The sequence below is a fragment of the Pavona decussata genome, unplaced genomic scaffold (genome assembly GCF_977016875.1).
Source record: "Pavona decussata unplaced genomic scaffold, jaPavDecu1.1 SCAFFOLD_38, whole genome shotgun sequence".
NCBI classification, from domain to species: domain Eukaryota; kingdom Metazoa; phylum Cnidaria; class Anthozoa; order Scleractinia; family Agariciidae; genus Pavona; species Pavona decussata.
The window spans coordinates 1,019,486-1,045,000 of record NW_028145460.1 but is presented as its reverse complement, the minus strand read 5'-3'; the positions used below and the strand labels follow the sequence as shown (position 1 = coordinate 1,045,000).

At 40.5% G+C, this 25,515-nt stretch overlaps 3 protein-coding genes across 5 annotated transcripts in view; 1 reads left to right on the top strand and 2 right to left on the bottom strand.

Annotated features, from left to right (window-relative positions):
- LOC146483453 (glycine receptor subunit alphaZ1-like) overlaps positions 1-25,515 on the bottom strand; it is a 178,975-nt gene that overhangs the window by 17,789 nt on the left and 135,671 nt on the right. The window lies entirely within an intron of this gene.
- On the bottom strand, positions 2,181-12,922 carry LOC146483473 (uncharacterized). Of its 2 annotated transcripts, none has more exons than XM_085105637.1 (6): positions 12,455-12,922; positions 12,173-12,384; positions 10,921-11,081; positions 10,211-10,411; positions 2,923-9,817; positions 2,181-2,476 (listed from the first exon to the last, which is right to left on the bottom strand). In XM_085105637.1, exons 1-6 carry the CDS (start codon positions 12,702-12,704, stop codon positions 2,399-2,401), a joined length of 7,797 nt encoding a protein of 2,598 aa, XP_084961763.1. In that variant the 5' UTR covers positions 12,705-12,922; the 3' UTR covers positions 2,181-2,398. The 2 variants fall into 2 exon arrangements, with proteins under 2 accessions (XP_084961763.1, XP_084961764.1); XM_085105638.1 differs by having other exon boundaries at positions 2,181-2,473.
- Positions 14,345-21,722, top strand: LOC146483472 (uncharacterized). Of its 2 annotated transcripts, none has more exons than XM_085105635.1 (7): positions 14,345-14,606; positions 14,765-14,854; positions 16,794-16,864; positions 17,840-17,932; positions 19,059-19,153; positions 19,790-19,895; positions 21,189-21,722. In XM_085105635.1, the coding sequence occupies exons 1-7, from the start codon at positions 14,468-14,470 to the stop codon at positions 21,366-21,368; spliced, it is 774 nt and encodes a 257-aa protein (XP_084961761.1). In that variant the 5' UTR covers positions 14,345-14,467; the 3' UTR covers positions 21,369-21,722. The 2 variants fall into 2 exon arrangements, with proteins under 2 accessions (XP_084961761.1, XP_084961762.1); XM_085105636.1 differs by having other exon boundaries at positions 14,347-14,606; positions 14,768-14,854; positions 21,189-21,421.

Sequence of the window (25,515 nt, the reverse complement as noted above, 5' to 3'; positions counted from 1 at the left end):
TTGCTGTCTCGTTTCAATAGAAGCCAAGGTAAGCTGCCAATTTCCTTTCGGGTCACGCTTTTTGTTGCATAAGAAACAGAACGTTTTAAAGTCGATTGGTTGGCCGGACCTACTTGTGGTCTTCATTTCTGATGCACTTAAGCTTGTCTCATCTTCATCTTCCATTTTCATTCTCTTGAAGGCATACTTCTCTAGTTCTTTCTTGTGAGTGTATCTGGTTCTACAGTTTCTGTGACACAGTGGTTTCTTCTCGAAAGACACATCAATGTTCTCAATTTCGGACAACATCCTATCATGTACTTCATCTTTTCTTATGCTTTGTGAAATCTGTTTGCAAGGCAGGTAGTCGACATTTGGAAGTAAAAATGGGATCCATGCTTACAATTAATCACTTCGTTACCTAATAAAAAAAAAACAACGAACGCCTAAGGCACTTTAGATAATATATAAGAGAACAGACAAAGTTGTTTGGATTAGGCCTCTGATATACACAAAACGAGAACGCTTGCATATCAAGCAAAACAAATTACCCGTTTTTTCTAAACCAGTGAACCTGAATACTTCAATATTAAGGGTTCTTAATAGTATGACATACCTTCTACGATGCACGAACGTAAGCAGGGCAGCTGATGTGAACTTGCAGTGATGGCGAATCATGACTTAATCAGTGAATATTTCACGATATAAAACGTTCCTTTCCTGGTTTATCGGAATTTCTTTGAAAATATCCAGTAATATTCACTTTCTGAACCTCAGACTAACAACGAAAATCGTTCGAAAGCATAAAACAGTTCCACCAGAGCGTGCGCGTTAAATTTGAGGTGAATTTCCCAGAGAATATTCAAAAATTGAATTCAACGGTTAGTTACATCCAGGATATTAACAAAACAAAAATGACGCGCGTTCTATTTAATAAGGCTTAAATTAAGAAAAAAAAAAGACTTTTTCTGCAAGGTATTAATTGTGATATGGAATTGTTTTATTTTATATCTATATTATATATCTATAAAATTAAGGTCATTACAGTTAATTATAGGGGAAATTTCCAGTTTAGCAGCTAAAGATATAAGTGTAGGCCGCACTGGTTCCGTGACCTAAATTGCACGTTATACTAATTTTCATACGTGTCAAGGATATCGTTGTACATGTACTATGTTTGCTGCAATGCATTAATTTTCTACTCTATGTTTTCATATTACACGTTTTATTTGAAAACGGCCCAGTATTGATCACATGACCACAACTTAACCAAATAAAACTAGCTAGGTAAAGATAAATCCTGTCAGCATTACGTTGACAGGGCGAAACAAGTGTGGAGATATTGAAACAATACAAATGTACAGCTTCAAAGGCTTCTATAATACATCCCCTTTCAAGTGATATTAGTTAAAATTTTATATCAAGCCGTCCATGTCAAGGCCATTTTTAAGCATGATAGAGTAGTCTGGCCCCCTGACTATAAAGTTGCATGAACCATTGCCTATTGTAACATGCCCTAAAATGAAGATTTCTCACAATTGGTTTTGTTTCAGTCACTGTTGAAAAAAAACCTGAGAGACATGTTTATTTTAGGACATAGGACATGTTACAATATGTAACGATTCGTGCAACTTGCATCAGGACAAAACTGCAGGAAAAGTTGCAAGAAAAATTCCCCAGTGTAACAGCGCCTTCACTGCCACAACAACATCATTGCAAAAGAAAAAAAAAAGAAAATTGTAACAGTAGTACGGCCATAAAACAGGATACTAGCTATAAGGGCTATTCTAGTCAAGCATAAGTCTTGCAGAAGGTCAGACGTCTAGCAGAAGGACTAATCTAGTTAATCAGCCGTCTATGGGGCACTGATGCAATCGACTCGATCTTTTCAAACATGATTTACCAGCTAAAATAACGGAGATTATTAGACCGAGGCATCGAACGGCATGAGTAGTTCGATCGGCGGCCTTGTTATGCCTCTTCAGCTAGGCATAGCCAAGCTATTCACTATCCATGTGGTTGCATTTGGCTGGAACTGTAGAACAGTCTCGGCAATGCGTGTGAAGATGTGGATCGCCTCAATTTAAAGGCATTACCGTGTCTTAATGAATGCCAGTATCGCATCATATCGGTTAAGACGCATTGATGGGTTGAGAGGAAGTTTGTCACCGACAAACATTTAGATAAGAGACGACGGGCAGGAACACGAAAACCAAAATATGAGCACTGCATGCTTTATTAATTACATAAAAAATACCACAACACTTGCAAAATGTTGTCTCGGGTATTTCCTCGATAAAAAACGTTACAAAAATATAATATGTACATATTTACACGAAACAAATCTTTAATGTCATCTCACAATGACGAAAATAACTTCCCAAACGAATCAACATATGTTTGAAACACGTCATTTTGTCTACTCGCTGTCAGGGGCGCACATTCCACTGTTTGGTCCCACTGTGTTCTTGTGAGCCACGTATGGAGCTTCTGGCTGCTGCAAGAACAACAAAAAAAGGTTTTGAGGAGAGCAAAATGGACAAAATACTATAGTGCGGGGAGTGCAGTTGAGGGAGACGGGAATGGAGCGGAGTGGGTTAAGTAGATAACCATGCGATGGAAAAGCACATCTCATCCAGCCATGGCCAAGAAAATGTTGAACGCCGACCTGACAGATGGATCACTTGGCTCAAGATACATTTCGTCGATCGGTGTTTCTGTTGTCAGTGTTGCAAAGGTATGGCTCATGGCTAGTGTCAAAGCTGGTAATGAAATAAACAAGATCGGCGGAGCATATTGTTGTGTACCAGCTAGCGAGGAAAAATCCATATGGAAAGGGAAAGAAATGACTGCAATTTTCAAGTTCAGGTGATAGCACCTGAAGGTTGGATCAAAATGTGACCACCTAATTCACTGGGAATACTACTGTCATTGTGAACTTACCTCAGACATGCTGGCTTCTCTCTGTGATTCTCTCACGTTCAGTAAAGATTTCAGACCTTGTATCTCCTTTCGCTTCATTCGCACGTTGTCCAAAACATTGTTCAATCTGTCTGAATGTATCTTGTCCTTTTTCAAGGCTTGTTTTTCCAATTTTTCAACACGTTCCTTGAGATGTTTGTTTTTGTTTGTTAGCGTAGAGTATTCATCTCTCTGACTTTCCAATTCCATTTGCATTGCACACATGTCAGTCACCATCTGATGCATTCTGTCAGTCATCGCGTTAGCGATTTGATTTCCAGCTAACTGTGCAATCTCCACTTTAAATTGCTCTTTTTCTTCGTTTACAGCGCTCCAAGAACTCCGCTCTTCATGATGTATGTTTGCGTGTAAAGGATTGTCATTCCCTTCCCACTCGGTAGATTTCAGTTCTTGCCTCTTTAAAAATTCTTTTTGTTTTTGACACAAATTAATTTCCACATTGTTGGATTTTTCTTCTAAAGCGTTACTTTCCTTCTTCAGTTTGGATTTTTTTTCAGATGCGTTTTGCTTGTAAGCTTCAAACGTTTCTTCCAATTGACGCAACCGTGTGTCACCAAGATTTGTTTTCGTGAGCTGTTCATTCGTTCCTGGTTGTAAAAAATTATTCTCCACCAGATCTTTCTCGAGCTTTGAAGAAGCACCTCCAAAATGGTTTATCTCCCCTTTACCATTGCACACCTTGTGTCCTAGTGTCTTCCTCAAACCTTCCAAATCTATCTCCGACTGTCCAGACGCTTTCATATGTGCAATGATGCCTGGATTATCCGCAGGTGACTTGCATGGTCCTGTCTTCGTGAAGTCCAGCGCTTGCTGAAGACGCGTTATTTCGTCCATTTTCTTCTGCAGGTGCTCTGTTAATGACTTTCTTTCGTGTTCTTCTTTAGCAAGATCGTATTTCATTCTCTCAATGCCATTTTCCTTGGTTTGTAGAAGAATCTTCAACTTTTCTACCTGGCAACTTTTCGTCTTCAACTGAGAATCTCTTGTAGCCACCAATTCTTTCAACTCGTTCATTTCATCATCGCGTTGAGAGAGGAGTGTATTCAACTGCGTCAACTCATTTCGCATAGAATTCGTTTCATCTTCTAATTTGCTACTTCTCCCGTTGGAAATTTCTAGTTCCGTCTCTTGCCTCTTGAAGTCAGTAACTACCTGCTGCAGGTCGTTGTCTTTTTCCTTCAGGGAAGCACTTGTCATCTCTAGATCCTGATTAAGCTGGATTAAAGCTGACTCTAACTGCTGAATTGTCTTGTCTTTACCCTCAAGGACGCTTTGAAGTTGGCTTTGCAAGCTATTTTTCGTGTTGCCTTCGTTCGATTGGTCTCCAGACAGTTCATTTTCTGTGGTTGCTCCTTGGCACGATTCGTTTACAGCTTTCACCATTTCCTTTTCCAGAAGCTTCTCCACTCGATCCATATTTTGTGCTACTCTAGTCACCAGTTTATTTGTCAAATCTATCTCGCGGTCTTTAGTTTTTGCCGACTTAAACAACATCTCAGTGTATCTCTCGGTATACTCTAAAGCCACGCTCTTTTCTATCAAGCCTCTCTTAGTCTCCTCCAGCTCACTTTGCAGATCAGTAAAACTCTGTCTGAAGGTATGCAGTAGTTGATCTCCATCAGAGAGAGAAGCTTTAGCACTCGCTAATTCCTTGTCTCTCTGCGCCAAAGTTTCTTTCGTACTTTCGAAGTCTTTTTTAATCTTTAACAGCTTTTCTTGCATGTTCTGTACATTCTCATCGCTATCAGCGAGTAATCTACGAAGTGAGTTGATCTCATGCTCTTTATCCATTACCTGTTGTCTTGATCTACTTTCTGCTGCATCATGTGACTTTAACTTATCCTCCTTTTCACTGTGCAACTGTAGATTCAACTGTTCAATTCTGTCATCTTTTTCTTTAAGCCTCCTCTTGTTAACATCCAACTCATACTCCATCTCTTGTAGACGTTTATTCAGCTCCTGGTACTTATTCTCTAACTCTTGGGATTTTTGTATCTGCAGGTTAAGATTGCACCGGTTCATTTCACATTCAGATTCAGTTTTCTGGACGTTTAGTAAAGTCGTTTCCAAGACACTCTTCAGCTCTTTCATTTGCTTAACCATTCGCTCTTCTCCTGCATACTGTTTCTTCTCATCAATCTTATTCTCTGTGGCTTGCTTCATTAAGGATTTGATTTGCTGAAAGTAGTTCTGAATTTGGCGTTTTAATTCATTATCCATATCCTTCTTTTCCTGTAGGTCTTTCTGGAAAGACCTTGCCAAGGATGTTATGCCCTCTTCATTACGAACTAGGCGTTTCTTCAATTTCTTGTGGCCTATTTTGCCCCTGTTTACATTTCTTAGAGTATGGATGCTTTCATCACGAAACTGGTGAAGCTCTTCCTGTATTGTTTTGATTTCTCTCTGTAAATTCCTTGAGACGTTCTCAGACTTTTTTTCGCAGTCAAAGGATCTCGCAAGTTTTTGCAAAAGCGACGTATTTTCTCTCTCTAATTCTTCAATGCGGATTTTATATTGGTCTTTCTGTTGAGCTTCAATCCCGGTAGGAGAAGATCTTGCCATCGTGGATTCAAGTTCTTTCTTTAACCAGGCTTCATTCTGCCTACTCAGTTCCAATGAACCTTTCAAATGCTCACATTGCTCACGAAGATATGCATAATCAGTCATATTGTTGCAATCGGCTTGCTGATCTTTCAACTTTTCTAAGTGAAGCTTCGTTCTGTTCATCTCTTTTACCAGTTCCGACTTGGATGCTTCACTTTCTTCCAGTGACGCTGTCATGAAACCGAGCTCCTCTTCTAATTTCTGCTTATCGTTCCATAACTGATCTAAAGAAGCGTCCATTTCTTCCCAGTTAAACGTCTTCCGTCTCAAGGTTTCCCTTAGATTTGACAATTCTCTTTCTCTGTATTCATCTTTGGTGTTCTTTTCGTTTAATTCCTTTTCAATATCGTTCTTCTTATCAAGGGCAGCGTCAAGTTTGTTCTCCAAGACATGAATGCGTTCTAATAGCTTCTCGTTTTCAACGTTAACTGACTCGATTTTGCACTCCACGTTATGTCCTTCTTTATCGCTTTCCTCTAGCCGACCTTTAAGCTCCTCGTTTTGCAGTTCCAGAGACTTAATTTCTGTGTTCTGTTCGTCGGAGGTTTTGAGGCATTCTTCCTTAACTTCCGTTAAGTCGGTATGAACAGCTATTTTATGCTGTGCAGACTGATCCTCCAGCATTTCAAACAGGCTATCTTTCAAATCATCACTCATCTGTACAATGGACAGCATGACAGCTCTTAACTCTTGAAGCAAACTGACCCTTGATTGAGGGGCTTCTGTTTTTTCCAAGCACTTCTCGAGTACCACTTCCTTTTCTCCACAGAACGTCTTACGTATAACATCTATCTTAGTATGCAACTGCTTCAGTGTTTCAAGTTGGGCAGCAATATCCATTATTTCCGCTTCGTTAGGACTTGTTCTTTCAGTCTCAATGTCTTTCAAACGATCCCGTAAACTTTCGTTTTCTTTCTCTGCTTCTTTAAGAAATTCCTTCAAGTCCAACTCGGTAGCTTTATGCTGAGATAGAGCAGATTCCAAGCCATCCATATTTTCTAAAAGTTCTTCCTTTTCAATGTTAAGCTGTTCAACTATACAGTCCATGTTCCTCCTTTGCACATCACATTCCTCCAGCTGAAGTTTAAGCTGTTCATTTTGTTTCTTTAACCGGCTAATCTCTACGCCACGTTCTTCCGTTATAGACTTTCCTTCAAGCTGAATTTCCAGATCTTCATTGTACATTTTTAAGGACATGATTTCCATATTCTGTTGGTCCAGAGTTTTGAGATATTCTTCCTTAATTTCCTTTAAGTCGGTATCAAGAGCCGTTTTATGTCGTGCACTATCCTCCAGCACTTGAAGCATGGTATCCTTAAAATCTTCACTCATCTCCACAACAGACAATACGACGGCACTTAACTCTTGAAGCAAACTCAGTCGCGATTGAGAAGCTTCCGTTTTTTCCAAGGAGACTTCAAATTCCGGTTCCTTTTTCCCACAGAGTTCCAGACGCATATCACTAATTTTAGCATGCAGCTCCTTAAGTTGTCCAAGTTCGGCAGCAATACCCTTGATTTCCTCTTCGTTGGATTCTTCTATTTCACTCTTGATATCTATGGAACGATTTCGCAAAATTTCTTGTTCCTTCTTTGCCTCTTTAAGACACTCTTCCAATTCCACTTCTTTAGCTCTTTTCTGGGACAGAGCAGTTGCCAAACCATCCATGTCTTCTAAAAGCTTCTCGTTTTCTACGTTAAGCTGCTCAACGATGCTGTCCATATTGCTGCGTTGCATATCGCTCTCCTCCAGCTGCAGTTTAAGCTGTTCATTATGTTTTTTCAATGACTTTATTTCTGTGGCAAGTTTGTCAGCAACTGCAGTCATTTGTTCGGGAGTCGCAGCCTCTTGGGAGCTTCTTCTATCCAATTCCAACTCCAAATTTCCTTTTTCTGAAAGCGCAGTTTTTAGCTCATCCTCCAAATTCTCAACCTGATCCAGAAGCTTTTCATTCTCAATATTTACCGACCTGATTATGCATTGAATGGTATAATTCTCTTGGTTCTTATCTTCCAGTTCCAGATTAAGTTCTTCGTTGTGCTCTTTTAAAGTTTTGATTTCCGCATGAAGATTGTCCATCGTATAGAGGTATTCTGGGTCCATTTTCATTTTGTCCTTTTCGAGAGAACTTTCAGTGTTCTTTCCTGATTCTGCTAAACCTTCAAGTTCTGTTTCGTCATCAGCCTCACTTCCTCGTTCTGTTTCTTTTGTATTATTTTCAAATTTCATGGACATAAGAACCACGTTACCACCACGAAAATCATCTTGTCGTTTTTTGGCACCTGTTAAAAGTGTTGCATCACTAGAGTCTGTATCCTCAAAGAACAACTTGTCAGTACGATGCGTTGCAACGTTGAAATCTCCATTAGGTTGAAAATCATCATTCCCATTATGTGACTCCACTATCATAGAAAGCTGGGCAGTCGGTGGTTTGTGATTTAGTGTTGCATGCAATACAGCGCTCATTTCCTGTTCACCTTGCTCAAGGACTGTCTCTTCATCAGCCTTTTGAGAGTTCTTACTCCTGGGTTCATTTTCATGTCCCATTTTCGTTTCCTCTAGATCTTGGGAATCTCTACCGTTAAAACACATCTGACAAGGCAACTCTGTTTCGGCCACAGCTTCAGCCTGACTTTTCTCCAAGCTACAACCTTTGACAAAACTCAAGGGCTCAGTATCAGTCGCTTTATCAAGATCATTGTCATCAGAAGTGATTTCTTCTGGAATGTCTTCCTCCACACTATCAAGTAAATTATCTACTTCATCCAGACAATCCGAAGTGTAAGGATCCACACGAACGTCCTTTGAAGTCAAATTCTTTTGATCTGGTAGGTCTTTGTTGCATTCACCGTCGACCGAAATGTTTTTGCTGAGAAGATAAATCCCACATCCCATCTTTTCTGTTGTGATTTCATTCTCGCTGGTAAAAATCGACTCGGAAGGTAACTGCCTCTCTTTCATTACGTTAGACACATTTTTCGGTTTTTTGTCTTGCCTGTTGACGCCATTTGCTCCAGGATATTCTACATGATCGACCTTTGTAGCTACATTTAAACTTCGCCCTCCCTGAATGTAATCCTCTGAGTCGTTAGGCAAATCTTCAGCGTTTCTCATTAACTCCTGAGAGTACGGATCCAAATTGACGTTTTCAAAAAGCGATCCCTTTTGAACTCCACACGTTGACATATCTTCGTCAGTCCTGACAGGAATATTTTCCTTATTGGAGTGAAGCGTATCTTCTGTTTTCCCTTCATTGACACTGAGTTCATTCTCATCGGAAGTATTCGATTCAGATGCTGACTGCACCTCTTCTATTATCCTACCACCATTGTGTTGCTCCTTTTCTTTCTTGTAGAAACCATTTGATCCAGGAGCTAAATAGTCCTCTTCATCGTGATCCAAATCCTCCAAGATCATTTCTTCAGAAATATCTTGCTTTACACCGCCATAAGGTTCATCTCCACACTCCCGAGAGAGGGGATTCAAGTTGAGGTGTTTGAAACGCGATTCAAATCGATTCTCCAATGAAGCGCTTTCTGTATCCTCAAATAACGGTTCATCGAACTCTCTTGAGCTAAAAGGCACAAGAAAAACTTCAGGCTCAATAGCAATGCGAACTTTTCTTTTTCTAGAGTCAGTCCCAGGGCTGACATTTTCCTCGTCATTGTCACCGGGATATACAATCGACACTTGCTGAGGCCCTGGTAACCTATCCTTGGAAGGCTGTGGTGATGAACGTAGTAGGCCGAAAATCTCTTCATCCATGCGATCGAGCTCTTTGTCGACAGCCAGTTTAGAATCATTGTTTATTTCAATGACTTCACCTAGGTCAAGATGTTCTTCAGTAGCTTCATCAGCCTTAAATGTTTCGTCTTTCGCAACTTCATGGTTTGTGTCTCTGGGTAATTCAGCAAAGAATTTCCAACAACTCTGTTTACTCTGTAATATCCCTCCAGTGGCGCCTTCAGGCTCCTCGCACGTAAGCGGATCGTCTTCTATTTCACTCTGATCAGACGCAGTATCTTCATCTCCGATATGTCGAACTCTTAAATTAGGCAGAACTTCGTTTAAGTCTTCACAGCCACTATTACCAATACTGGGGGGAGACATGTTGAATTCAAATGTTGGCGTTCTGTCCTCTTCAGATGACTCCTGGTCAAAACTGTCATCTAAATAATCAGACTGTAAATCCTCTTCTTTCTCCTCTATTTTAGGCTCTTCTTCAAGTTGCATCAAACAAGCTGCCTGCTCCCTTAAAAGTGAAAATAAAAAATTGATGTTAACGCCATATGAACAATTATTCTCTTGTTGCGTTCGACGTAGGAAGAATGCACTCCTAATACGGATTGGAGTCGAGATTGTATGGGACAACGTTGATTCAGTGAATGAAAGGTTCTTGGGACGAGCGTGTGGCATCCTCGCAGATTTTTTTTGCAGGGGCGGAAGACATCACAAAGAAGAGAAAGCCTGGGATCGAGATCATTAATGCCCGAAAAGTATTGCAGAAGCCTGGTTAATCGTTCTACTTAAGGGACACCCATATCTGGTCGTATGTATAGGATATTCTTGTTTGATTGACCTTGTTTTTAGGCCAAACGAGAGTGGCCGTGATAGCAAGGCGGTCCGAACATAGAACTCAACAAACCTATTCTTATCATCAGACTCCTGTTCAGTAGCTGGCTCATCTTCATACTGTAGGTCCAGAGGTTGATCAGATCCCTTTTCTTCTTGAACAGAGCTGTTCTGTGGCTCCTTCTCATCCCCAGAATTCTCTTCATTTGACGGAAGGAAGCTCGCGTCAAGAGAAGGAGTATTTTCTGACAACGAATCCTCGTTACTTTGATTGCTAAGTGAATAAAAAGATCATAAATAAATAACCAGACAAATAAGTCCGAAGTAAGAAAATTGATAGATAGGTAGCCTAGCAACCAAGCAAGCTGAACAGACAGACAGATAGGTAAATAGATAGTTAGATCCGAGATAGTGGCTGGTAAAACTTAGAACGAAAATATTCGTTAGCTGCGTGGCACTCATTTACTGAAGCATTTTGAAGAAATTAAATTCTAGACGTTTAGGGCTTAGCCCTTGATTAGTGGAAGTCAACGACGACCTTTTGTTGGAAACCAAAGGTTGTGAAAAAGTTGTATGTTATTTGTCTCATCATTTTTATGTTAGGATTGAGATATCGTGCGTGAACAATTTGGCACCTTCCTGAACATTCTGTCATTCATGGATAAGAGTCTCCATCGACATGCAGAAGGAGGTAGAAAACTTGAAATTTGAGGTCTAAAAAATATTATTTAGTTATCAACTAAAATCTCTGAGCAGCATTAACGATTTAGTTTTTCAACTTACTCGATCGCGTCTTTATTCTCTAGTGGACCGCTTTGCATCTCTTTCTCCTCGCTTGAGATCGATATCTCAAGCTCACTCCCACTTTTCTCATGGTTCTCCTGGTCGCTCAAATTCTCCACAACAAGGTCGCGTTGGCCGACTGGAGATGTCTTAACATTTCTCTGGAAGAGATGCAACACTGAGTATTGTTTCTATCTAAACAAGAACTGAAATAACTAGGGCTTCATCCTTTGCCTCTTTCAAAACTGACAAGCTACAAACTTCTTTATTACCAGTTATTATTTTTTTACCAGTTGTCATCTAAAGTTTTCTATTTGTGTGTGTGGTTTTTTTCTATTTTTTTTCGTCCTCTTGATTTTTTTCACGTATATATATGTACATCCAATCTTGCAATTTGGGACAGAACCTAAGTGTTAATAAGTCTCATGGTTTCTTTTAGGTGTTCTCGCCATCTGTAATGTAAAGTTTGGCAAAACAAGCATATAAATAAATAAATAATTAATTAATTAATTAAAAAAAGCATATACTAGTCCACAAGGCAAGTGTTTGAGTTAATATAGAGTAGGATTTCGAGCCTCTCCTGGACTCCCATGGTGTTCATTAGTTAAGGCCTACTCCCTAGGCCTCCCCTCCCCACAACTTGTCTTTATGAACATTTTAAACATTACCAAAATATTTTAAAAGCCTTGCAAGCCATCACAAAGTGTATGAGCTTTTGGAACTTGTAAGAGAAATAAAGGTTAAACGATGAAACATAACTAGACTTTGACTGTAATCAAAACTTGAAACCCCTGGGCGAGTTGTATGAAACTTATCATTAAACTTTGAGCGTAACTGTTAACAACAAACGCTTAGTCCGCTAAAAGCTGTTGTTACAACGTGTTACGTTAGCAGTTACCATAAAATTGATTTCAAGGTCATTAAACGTGGTTTCTGAGAAAAAGCTTTGTTCCCATATCATAATAACGTGAGGATCGGAGTCTTCCGTTGAGGTAACTATTAGAATGTTTTGTCAACTGGAAGTTATCACGAGTTTATTTCATCGTAAAACCAAAACAAACCCTAGTAGTAAACCTTTATTTAACTAGGGTAATCCCGTCAAAATACAAAAAGTATATCTGTTATCAATAGGAGCCCTACATTAAAACTTATATAAAAAAATACAAGATAAATAATAAGACAACTAAGTAACTATAAGAGAAATATTTTCACTCAATTGAACGCTCCTTCTAAATTACCAAAAACAACTTACAGTTTTCTTGGCGTCCAAGGAAGCTGCTTTTTTATATTGAGCTTGTTTTCTTAATGCACTTGCGCGTGTTTCCCTTGGACTCAGTTGTTTAGGCTTGGTTACGGACGGCTGGCTCTCTCTCCGAGCATGCACAAGAGGTGAGAGTTGAGGCGCCTTTACGAATACATCTTTCGTAGATAGGCCTTTCCCCGCCCGTTGCTTTAGATTGATACCTACAAACCAACAACGGCTCATAAATATAGCCACCTTAATTTTTAAACAGCAACAGAATAAAGTCTGCACCTGAATCCGTCATTGTTGGTTTGGATCTCCCGTGATCCTCCTCAGATGAGTCACTCCCACTATTTTGGCGGGAAGCAAGAACAGGGATCCGTGATTGCCTCTTGCTGTAGCGCCTAGCGTGTCCGCTCTCCTCATCTGAGCTGTGTTCGCTATCACTACTGGAGCGAGAATCTCTGACGGGGATCTTAGATTTTTGTTTTCCAGCAGAAAGACATATTCCGCTGTCGCTGGTGATTTTTCGCGACGACATGTCGCCCGCGCCGTAAGGCGAACAATTCGCACGAGCTCTAAACTCAAGCGAACTCTTTTCAGTGAAGAAAATCCGCAAGTTAACCTCTCAGTAAATTATCGTCGATTTTTCTCTGATTTTGAATAATTATAGCCGTATATATAAGCTTAATAACCCACAAAACGCTCACTTCGAAAGCTTGCTGCAAACAGCAAGGGTAACCGAAGCAAAAGATTAAATGCCTTAGCAACAGCTGCGTCACAAACCCCTTTTTCTTTTTTTTCATTCCATTCGAAATTAAATTTGCGCGCGCATCCTGTTGAGCACGCGTGTAGAGTTGTCTGCGCATGAAACTGAGGACGTCCACGAATCAGCAAAGCGTCCTTGGTAAGAATCTGGGGAGGTATTAGAGGCTGTTCTTATATATAGGTGAGAAAATATTCAGTGTTGATCACATGAGGTAGCCTGCATAGCTGGTGGCTGGCGGCAAAGCTGCGAACACTAGCGATGGGGCAGCGGAGACACTCGTCTCCTTTACTTCTCCTTCGCGCTTAGTGTTTCCTAAATCACAAAATATTTAAAACTAATAAATACACTTTGGGACGAGAAAGGTGTCCGAAAACTTCTTTAATTACAACCAAACGAGCAACACGTTCAGGCGAATGTTTGTTTAGGTAAATGTACAAATTACCGCAAATTGAAGCATTTTTACAACAAACAAGGCTTGCGACAATGCGCGACAGTGTGAATTGTACTTCATTCACAAGCATAACAAAGTTAAACTTTCAATTATCCTCTTCCTCAAACTGCGAGTTTTGAAACTTGTTTGAGCAATATCGATGATAAAATGTAGAGCCACGCTAGGAGTTAGTTCTTTGCCACTGTTTGTTTCGTGTGTGTTTTCTTTTGTTCAAAAAATGTCGTATAGATTGTTGTGTCGAAACTGAACGGTCGGAACGGATTCGTGTTCTATAAATTTATCATTATTTACACGTTGTGTCCTTTCAGATATTTTCGTACAAAATTTTAATAATGGTAAATACCTCTTACTAACCTCGTTTTCTCGGTCCGCACTGAAAGTTACGGACCAAGTTTTTCCCGTTGATTCAAGGCCCAAGCGCGAGGCGCGCGGGCCATAAATCAACGGGAAAAAGGAGGATATCCCTACCTTTATATCTCTGAGGTTAACCGGGCACGCGGGAAAGGAAACTTTCAAATTCAGTGAAATATGGCCCGCAAAATTGACCAATCACACCGCTCCTACTAACTGAGAGATATAATGAAGTTTGTTATTTGCTGCTTTATCCATGTGCTGCTTTATTCGCGTGTTATTAGCTGTATTTAAAAAATATTGAAAGAAACGTGACGTTATGCCTTAAGCCTAGTGAATTAACGGTAGATGTATTTTTCAGTCAGTGGAACAACCATACTCGGTAAAGGAAAATTCGAACTCAGATTTTTTCTCCGTGACACTATCTAAGAATAACTGGCCTTGGAATACTTATACATTTTCGCAATGACATACTGAAAACTTCATAGATAAACTTTTCCTGGCTAAGCGTTCGGACTGCGACGAGAAAAGGGAATATTTCGTGGAAAGAAAGATGATAATTTTTTTCCTCGTACCAGGTCTGCTCGGGCACACTACTTCCCATTGTCCTGACGTCCAGGCAAAATTCCTGCTCTTACATAATTTTGAGTTCTGCTGGTTTGCGCAACAGCACATTTCGCCCGGCAAATTAGAGTGAGGTCCTCCGTGCATGTAACGACCAAAATTTTTTTAAATGGCTTTTCGATGGTCGAAATTAGTTTGTAATTTGACGAGACCCGGCAGAGCAAACCGTTGTTTCTTCGAACTTCGAAGTGGACTGGATAATTGGCCATCTACGAGCAGACGTGTCGGGACCACCGTCGGAACGAAAGGTAATTAAGCTTAATTAAGACTAAAGCTAACATTATATTTATACTCCTTCACTTTCATTTTACGGTTTTGTTTTAGGTTCAGCTTATAAAATTCCATTCGGCATTGTAAAACATGCTTCGATCCTAAGCTTATCATGATTTTGTCATACTTATATTAGCAGCAGTTTCAAGAAAACGGAATCCATTTACATGGTATAACGAGATGCTGGAGAAATATCCCATCCGGACAAAGTGTATTACCTCAGGAGGTAAAGGGTGTAATAATACAAGCCTTGGCATATCATTTTTTAACAAATTAAACAGCTTGGATTTACCTCAAGTGCGCCTTTATTTGGTCTTAGGGTTGTCACACAACACTTCTCCAAGCGTTGTGTGACAAGCCCTAAAAACGGCTGCATTGGAAACTAGTCTGTATTCTGGTAATACACAAATGACAAAATGTGGACAAGTAGATCAAGCAGCATGACTGATGTTCTTGCCATGTCTTGACATCCTCTGTGTGAAAGTACATATGCACAACCAAATTGAATCATTCTATTTGTTTTTACATTGTTTTGATATCAGTTATCCTGCACAAGATTAGAAATGTTTTCAAAGCGTTTCATAGCAATGACTTGCATGAAGATTGAGAAGGCAAATTTGGTTATTAAATTATCTTGCCTATTGGCTTCTGCAAGGGTAACGTTAACAAGGCTTGTGATTGGCTAACAATCCATCACCTTACTTTACCGTATTTACTTGAATAAGCGCCGCCCCCGAATAAGCGCCGCCCTCGATTAAGCGCCGCACACGGAGCGGAGTGGTTAATAAGAGCCGCCCTCGAATAAGCGCCGCAGCTCCGGTGCGGCGCTTATTCGAATATTTCCATAAGATGATAAAAATACACTGTAATCGTTGCAAACCTATTCTAAGCCAGCAATGGGACTTGTTTTCATCAATAGCGATGTTTTTCAGTTCAAAGTGAGTATATCTCGATGCTCTTTCATTCAGTTCTTTCTTCAAAATGTTCGCGTTCTTCAGTTTTTGCGTGAAGTCTGTAAACTTTGCCAGTACAACAAGCCCAACCTCCCTCTTTCTCTTTCAGTAAGGAGATTGTCAGCGGTTGCTGTACTCTGCATGCAGTAAATTAATTTCTATGATCAAAATATTTTGTCTTTGTGTTAAGAGCCTTTTAAATAAGCGCCGCCCTCCAATAGGCGCCACTCTCGAATAAGCGCCGCACAGAAGACATGAAAAATTAAATAAGCGCCGCGGCGCTTATTCGAGTATATACGGTATGCAACATCTTATATGAGAGGGGTATCGAATGGTCCCTTAAAATTTTCTAGTGCTCGCCAACTTTGGCCTTTGCTCGATTTGCTTGCAAAAATTAAATGAGTGCTCACAAAATTTTTGCAACTGCTTGCATGCTCGAAATTCAGTAAATTGTGCTTTGTAGGTTTTTTGGAACAGAAATAAATGTATCTGACTGCATGGTTGTGAACTCCAAGGAATCTGGCTGTTAAGTTCAGTTGAAAACACACAAAAATAGCATAAGTTAACGCAATTATACATGCCATAACCAGGATCACGATAAGCTGTAAAAGTGTTGCGTATTAATGTAGAGGTGTCACTAAGACTACTAGTACACATTCTAATAACACATTCTAATAAGAATAACGTCTTAAAGCTTTGCGGCTAGTGAAAAAAAATTTACACGGTGCTGATCACTGCTTGCCTATATAGCTAGTTGTATCATTTTATACATGTAATATATATCTAGTTTTAGGACCTCTATGTAAACCACTCTTAGTGATGGAGCTTCCTAATAAAAGATTGTTGTTATTATTATTATTATTATTATTATTATTATAGTTGTATTTTCTAAAGTGCTCGCTATTCCCAAGACAAATTTGATCGCTGCTCGTGCTCACAAAAAAAACCTTCAGTCCGACACATGCTCGCAAATGCTCGCAAAGGACCATTTGTTACCCCTTGTGAGAGGGCTATGAGAACTAATGCATGAATGAATGGAAAATGAAGGAGGACTGTTCCATTGTGATATTGTTTTAGGGTAAAAAGAAAGAGTGAGAAGCAGTTGATGTAGATGGCGGGATGAAGTAGACCTGAGATGATCTGGAATGTTTAATTATGTATCATAGTTATTAAGTCTGCTTGTGACCTCTCCACTTTGACTTTTTTTTACAGTGTTGTATGCAGTGGGAGACTACATAGCACAAAAATCTGTTGCTAGTCAAAATAATGCCATTGATGATAAGGTAATGGAACAATATTGTAATTGTTCTGTGAACTAGAATATTGTGTTTCCAAACTGTTCCTGACTCCAGCCATTGTTTTCACCTTCAATATTCACTATATATGTCAGGCAGCGTCAATTGCAGGATCCACCAAATGAAAATTTTTCTATCCTTTCTGGAGGGGGTGGGGGGGGGGGGTCTGATCTCCTTGCTTTGCACATTTACTTTCCTAAATGCCACTTCTTTGGTCATGGCTCCTTTCTCTGTGTTTATTCTTGCAAAATGTTACATGATGTTCCAATGGTTTTCCTACTTCTATTACCAGCTGCACCAGCTTGGAAATGAACCATGCTTTTCACCTTTTGTTCCGGCCGCCTAAACTTCCTACTAATTATTATTATCTTTCTCCTGGTTCTAGCTGTGCCTTTCGAAGTATTGGATTTTATAATATATTTTCCTAATGTGAAATCATGCAGCTTGCTTTTTTGTTGTACTTCTTCCTCACTTTATTGGTGATTATAGATGCTTATTACTATACGGGATATCGGCCAGGCTGCATTAAGCATCTTAAGGTACATGGCAGTTTTCTGCAACCATTCTCTGCATTTCAAAGGATTTTCTCAGATGCTATAATGGATCACTCGGCTGAAGGCAGTTTACTGAGGATAGGCAACACAGAGAACGTGAGAAAATCCCTCCCAAAGGAGGGAACAGTTGCAGAAATTAAACAGCTCCCACCTGTCTAAAGATGCTTTTTGCAACCGGGCCTTGGTGCTTTCATTTTGTTAAAGTGGCCCTCACAAACACGGTGGTTTTGTCCTCCTCTACCTCTCCTCTACCCTCCTTTAGATTTTCTATCCTAAATCGGGCTTATCGTTTTCAACTTTTGTGTTAAGGGGTTTAGCCCTGAAAACAGAAAGTTTGTGAGTGACTGTTATCTTCAAGGTTCAGAATTCATTTACCTGATTCTGACTAACTTTGTGCATTCTCTGGCAGCGCATGCTGAGGGCCACCATTTATGCTTCAATTATAATGGCTCCTCTTGCTCATGTGCACTTCAACTTTTTGGAATGGCTGGTTGTAAAGAAGGTAGGATATCAAAAGAATACAGCAAAGTTAATGTGAAGTCGCAATACAATTAGCCTAAGTAGCCCAGTCATGACTAGAGTTTAAGCTGGTTTCTGTACCATACATGAAGCAATTAGGAGTATTGCTACTCCCCCCTGCAGGAGCAGGGGAGAGGGGGGGGGGGGGGTTGTAAGGGAGCTGCAGCCCCCCTTTTTTCTTCTAACTTTTGTAACCGTCTTTCGAGTGGTATTATGCACTCAGTCGTTTTAAAATATCCGCTTAAAGTCTGTCTCCCAAAGCCTTAACTTTTGGCCACAAACGCTCCAAGAATTGCTGTAAAGCAGAATCTCCACAAATATCAATTTTTCATCTGGGTGGTGGGGGACGGGGTGGAATGCGCTCTCGCCACATTTTCTTCGGCCTCCTTTTTCTGGATCAGCCCCTGCCCTGGATGGGATGCTAGTCCATCGCAGGGTTACCCCCAGCAGTATGTCGCCGGTACCCATTTATACACCTGGGTGAAGAGAGACAATGTGAAGCAAAGTTCCTTGTTTAAGGACGTAACACAGTAATGCAGAAACCAACCTGGCCACCAACCCTACTGACCCTTGGATGTTCCTGGAGAAGCGCCGACGTGCTAACCACTTTACCACCGAGATGCCACATGAGAACATGGACACTGACTGTTATTTCCAGTAGGGTCGTGAAAGATACCTGAGGGAAAACTTGTGCCTGACGATTGAAATAATAGTTAAATTATCCCCAAAAATAATACAATATGCCAACTTGAAATACAGACACACAAAAATGGCAAATGGTAAATACCCTAACATTTAGTATTGTACCTCCATAAATAATCCATAGCACGCCGTTGTTAATCCTTAAAGATCGTTAACTTAGAACCGTTAATGTGTCAAAACATGCCCGTCCCCTTTCCCTTGTCCCCCCTCCAAGAATTATATTTTCCAAATATTTTAAGATAAAACATGCTGAGAATTAAGCTATATATCAAGCAGGTACGTCCAAGAGCTTTGAAGCTCCAAAAAGCTCCGAAAAACATATAGGAGCAGAATTTTTTAAACTTGACCCCAGTGTTGCTAGGTGATGAATTATGTATTAAAAAGGAATGTTTTTGTCGTTATTTCAGATTGCTGCACGGGCTTCCCTTGCGCCATTTGTGAAAACGTTTTTTGATCTTTTTGGTTACTGGGCTCCGTTAATAACTGCCATTTACCACGTCAGGTAGGTTTAATACTGCGCTGAAAATTTCAGGGGGCTTGTGACGTCGTTTTAAAAGATAGTTGTAATAATTCGTTCCTTGATTCCCCTTTTCCTGAAAAGCGAACACGAGCCAAACAAGTGAATTACAAATTTTGTTTGCGGTTTTTTTACATTAACTTGAGGTGGTAAGCACAGCCTAGAGGTAGCGTATTTGATGACCTTTCTATACTTTTCTGTATTTGTTACGAAACAAACGCAGCTCATCAGCTCACAAAATCGTATTAGTCGTCTTGCGTCCAGACCAAAATAATGTGTACTTATTGACTGAGTGGGAGGGCTGGACGGGAATATATTTGGGTCGGGGCCATGGCGTGAAATCTGTACACGCCAAAATAATTGCTCTGGCCAATCACAACAGGCGTAAACGCCTTTAGCTCATGTTAATACCCACCAGTGAAATGAATTTAGGGGGAAGAAGTGAAAGTATGGTACACGCCGTAACAGTGATATAAGCCCAGTCAGTAGCGTCGCTAAACAACGTTTGTTTGGGAGACCTGTTCTTTTTCGTGATTTCTGATTAATTCGTACAAGTTGACGGGAAATCTTGAACCTTACTCTCCTCGTTCCTCATGCAGTGGCAAACTGGTTCTCTTTCAGTATGGGGGCAATGGAAGGTCTTAATTATAACGACACAGTGGACAGACTCAAGACTCTATACTGGCCAACCCTCAAAGCGTGTTGGATGCTTTGGCCTGCAGTTATGGTAAGTTTGTTGTGCCAGAAAACTCCTGATTGGAAGCTGGGCCTCGGCGCGGCGTGCTGTCATTCCCCTAAAAACTATCTTTTATCAGACTACTTTATTCTTGATAGATTTGACACAAGCATACTCGAAAAAGAAATCTTATTTCTCTTAACGGGAGTCGATCCTAGGACCTTCCGATAACGAGTTGGGATGCTCTACCGCCGTAGATGTTCGGATGCTCAGTGGTAAAGCATCCGAACTAGTTATCGGCAGGTCATAGAACCAGGATTTTCTTTTTCGAGTAACTGACTGAAAAAATACATCTTTTATTTATTCACCAGGACCCAGTTTTTCGAAAGCCGATTAACGCTATTCGCCGATTAAAATTAACCAAGGTTTTCATCTCGCTTATCCAGAATGCTTTTAAAAGCTAACAGTAAAGACTGAAAAGTCTAAATCAAAACTGAGGAACAAAAATCTTTTTCAACAGTCTTCATTGATTAGTTATTAAACTCGAGTCAAAGTCGCGTTAATCCAGGATTAGTTTAATCGGGCTTTGAACAACTGGACCCAGGCTTATAAACAACATCACATTTCTTTCATATACTTTATTATATCTCTCAGTCAGTACACGCGGTGTGATTGGTGAATTTTGCGGGCCGTATTTCACTGTACGGCCCGCTAAACCTCAACTAGTTTCCTTTCCCGCGCGCCCGATTAACCTTAGAGATATAATAAATATCTTTACTAACCTCGTTTTCTCGGTCCGTGCTGTAAGTTACGGATCCTTGTTTTTGCGCTTGGGCCATAAATCAACGGGAAAAAAACTCGTTCCGTAACTTACAGTACGGACCTTGAACTCAGTATTTCGCTCTTATCTATTATATAGACACGGAGTGTTTTTACCGGAAAATACACCACTCGTAAAATTCATCCGAAACTACATCCGGGACCCGAGTGGTGTATTTTCCATATCATCACCAGTGAGGATATCGATGACGTCATTTCCCGCTTTTTCAGTCGGTGAAATATGGCGAGCGATAGATTTATCTGTATAATAAAAAGAAAATTGCACGGTGTCTTGAAGATATGAACGTTATTTTCTCGTGTTAAAAACAATATTTTATTGTATTGAAAGAAAACCCGGAAAAGGCGTCTTCTCTCGCAGTCATATCTTCGCGCCGCCGTGATATTATTTCATGGTCCTTCTTTATTCCGAGACGTTTCAAAAGCAAACTTGCAGGAATCTTTCTGGCACACAGAAGCTCTCCTTATGATTCCTTATAAGCTGTGAACTTGTTATTGTTTTCGCAGGTCGTGAATTTTAAACTGATACCAGTCGCTCACCAACTGAACTTTTGCCTGGCTTTCAGTCTGGTGTGGGCGACAATTCTGAGCGTCATTCGTTCCCCAACACCGAGTGAAGCTGAAGAAATTGAGCCCGCAGACGCTGTGTCTATAGTCAGCTATCCAGTAGAGGCGGCTCACCGGTGACCCAGGCGTCCAACCGGCATGCTTGCCGAGGAGCGATGGAAATCTTCGTTTTGCTATACAAGGGACAAATAGAAACTGGATATCTTTTACTGAAATGGCAAATTTACAAGTGGAATTTATTTATCGGCTTACAGCACTTAGCGTCAAGTCCTGTCGTCGTGTTACTGTTAAAGTAAAACAAACCACAATGACGTACAATAAGTTATTATATTTCTCGTTAAAACACGAAACGGGGTTTATTATTCGAATTGGCTTATGAGCCTGTTTTCACAAAAGGGGTGCCAAAATTTTTGAACTGCTGATAATCTATTTTGGATTTAATGGGAAAGTAAATGTTATAAGAAGTACACGTAATTCAGTATTTTTAAAGATATTGAACTTATTACATGTTTTCTACTATGACACTGAAATTGAATTTGTAGTAGAACTACTTATACAAGATATGCAGCGAAACGACTGCAAAATGCTTTCAAATGATCTTGTTTTTACGAAGCTATTGAAATGTGAGACCCCTTTTTGAAAGGTACAATTAGACTTCCTTGGTTAAAATAATTGTGTGCGCTACGTTTAAAGCATCCTCGGTGACCCAGGGGCAGTTACTCGGGGGGGGGGGGCACTTCCTTATAAGAGGCTAATAGGGATGTGCCGCTGGATGGGGTCGCATTTTCAGGACTGGATTGACTATAATGGGGTTGCATTTTCAATAGAGTTACTAGAATGGGGTCGCACATTTTCGGATTTTGGGGGTAAGAAAATTCTAGTACGTAGGGAGTCAAAATGGTCTCGGCTAAAAAAGTCAGAAAGTTGTTGTTTATTAAATGTAACAATCACGTTGCATTACATTCTCTTCTTGAAAACACAACTTCAATAAACCAGTTACACAATAGCAGAAAACCACCGGTCGAAAACAAAGTAGATGCGTAAATAGAAAGTGACTTAGTTGGGATCGCGAAAATTACATTTTCCCAAAGTGACTAAGATGGGGTCTGTAACTGGCCACAAAATAGACTATAATGGGGCAGGGGCTATGAGAGGCCAGCGGCACATGCCCAGTAAAACTCAACCCAAGTGCTCCCCCCGGGGGCAGTTAGTCGGGTGGAAGAGATTTTCATGGGCGAAAGTTTATTGTAAGAACGGGACGAGCCCCTGGGCAATTACCCTTACCGAACCAGTTCCAGAAATTAATTTTTTTCTGACCAATCAAAAGGGGGGAATTCAAATGCTTCTGGAACTGGTTCGGTAAGAGTAATTGCCCAGGGGCTCTCCCGTTCTTACTATAAACTTTCGCCCATGAAAATCTCTTCCACCTGACTAAATGCCCCTGGGTCTCCGAGGATGCGTTTAAAGCGCCTGCGCAAATTTTCAGTTGTGCGCAGTTGCTTTTAACTGTGTTTCTTTTCACGGTGTAAACCTTATGCACGGAAAGTGTGAAAACGCTTACCAAAAATATTAAATGAAGTAATTTGTTTTGTTTTCTTTTATTAAGTCATGTAAGCATTATTGAATTAATAATGCCTTTGGCTTTATATCGACCTCTTCCAAAATGGTACAATTTCTTCCTTCTCATACTTCCCATGTCCCGCTCCCCTCTCTCTCCACCCAGGCTTAGCTTGTGCTTGCATCGTTCCCTTCCGATAGTCGAGGATAATTAATGTCCAATAAAGTCAACAAACCTATGCCAATACGCTGAGGTACTCCCAGTAGAAACTCCCAGTTAATGAACGCTAAACAGCTCAGCGTGCACTATCGAGCTATGGATAAACCCGGGAGGTCGTTAAGCACGATCGAGGCGCTTCATACGTAGGCTTACATGAAGTACTGCCGTTACTATATTTTTGTTATTTCATATTTACAAGTACGCTGTCATCATATCATGTATTAGCCAATCATGTTTTTCCATGTATTTTTCAAACTTTAATTTAAGGAGCCGTTATTATATTTTCCTTCAGTATAGCTCTGGCCCTGAGGAAGACTAATTCTATTACTCGAAATATTGGCCACTAATAAATCTGCCCTTTGCCGTAGTGCCAGCCTTGCATTCAGTTTTGTATCCTCACTAGTGCACCCGAGCCACTGATCCTTTGTTTTATAACCTAAACAGGGAACTGTTTGCTGAGTCAGTTTTCAGTTGAGTAAATGACAACCTACATTACAGAGAGTTATCGTTCACAACCTTTTCTTTTGCTGAACCCTGTTTTTTTCGTCTCCAAGTTGTAGTTGTTGTTGTTGTTGCTAACCAGAATGAATCTTGTTTGTTTCCTAGCGATGTGAGTGCGCGCTTTAAAGTTATTTTTGCACGGTTTATGACTATGCGGGAAAAGCAGATCTTAGCGAGGGCTGTTGGAATCCATAAAGAAAATTGGGGGTAACCACGCATCTTTTAGAGATAATTAAGCAACATTATTATATGGCAAGGTAGTCTTGAGGTAAATCCGCGCGTTCTGATTGGCTCTTTCTTGGTCGGGATTTTACCATACGGACCGTTTCCATGGAAATGGTCTTAAGCCGTGTATTTTTATGACAAGCGGCAAATTTGAAAATTTGCAGCTAAAACTGCGAAAAGAAAACCTGAAAATACTTTCATTCTTCGCAAAGAAACTACCCAAAAGACTGAATCCAACATGGACGAAGAAGAATATCATTTACAAAGCAAATTTTACTATCCCGAAGATCTAGAAACCTCTGAAGCAGGCATCTGCGAAAGCCGAGGAAGCCATTGAGGATTTTATAAACAAACAGAAAAGTGAAAACACAAAAGGAAGAAGTCTACTGATATGAACACTCTACTCCGTTTTATTGAAGCTAATGGCTTGAATAGTCAAACAATTGAAAGCCTACCTTCGTCCGAGCTTGATCACCTTTTGTCAATTTCTTTTTTTTTATGAACGTACGCAGGAAAAATGGTGATTACGAGCCAGCAACATTTTCCAGTTTTCAGCGCAACATATACAGCGATACTTCTCTGAGAAGAAATATCCATTCAACATACTCAAGGATAATGAGTTCAAAAATCGAGAAGAGTTGTAGCTGCGAAGCACAAGTCACTAGTTCGCGAGCACGACAGAAGAAACGAGCTGCAAGCCGCTCGGGCGATTGACGAAAACGAAGAAGATGCTCTTTTTGAGGCAGGAGAATTCGGCGACTCCAATCCAGTTGCACTACAAAGAACTGTGTGGTGGTTTTTATCCCTACACTTGGGTTTCCAAGCCAGAGATGAGAGCGAGGAGGACAATTGACTTAATGCTGCTTCTTTTAAAGTTGAAAATGGTCTTCACAGCAACCTTTTCTTGATCCGTACTTTGTGATGCGCTAGTAAATTTTCTGGGATCGAAGAAACCCTTTTGTGAGTTTCAAAAACAAACCGCAGCTGTTAAGATTTTCTCCAAATTCCGCTACAAATCGTTCTTGAAGTGTTTTCTATAAACATGTAAACGTTCAGTAAATTTGTTTTCATGTTATCCTCGTGGTACCGTAGCTTGTTCTTTTTGGGTTGCTCGCGTCATCAAAAACACTTCACGACAGAAACCCTTTGAATTCAAGTGACCGGAAGTGCGTTTTTTAAAATAAACAAGCTTGCTCCGAGGGCCATATAATAAACTGCTTACTAACCTAGCTTGCTCGAGCCGTAATGGGGAATATTGGCCCTCGGTCGTTTTTGTACGGACCTCGCTGCGCTCGGTCCGTACTGTTACGACCTCGGGCCAATATTCCCCAGTACGGCCCTCGCGCTCGGTTAGTAAGAGGTTAATAATTCTAAAACGCTGTAAAATATAAAGCAATGTATGGCGTTTTTTTTTCCAAATTGAAGCTTTATTATCTCTGATAAATGCATGGTTAGCCCCAATTTTCTTTTTGGAAACCAAGAGCACTTGCTAAGTTCTGCTTTCTCCGCATAGTTTTAAACCGCGCAAAAATATCCCTTTATATATACTAACAACCCATAGGAAATCATTCTCGTCCCCAGAGCCGCCTGGTCCTCTTAGCCGCTGGAGGCTGGGCACGAGGACCAAGTGAGAAGGCCCCGCCGGCTAAGAGGGGCAGGGGCAGGAGGCTCTGGGGACGAGAATGATAGGAAATCCGAGTGTCTCTAGATGCGCAGAACGTATGCGCAATAACAAAAGTAGGCATCGCAATAATGCTGTGCTCG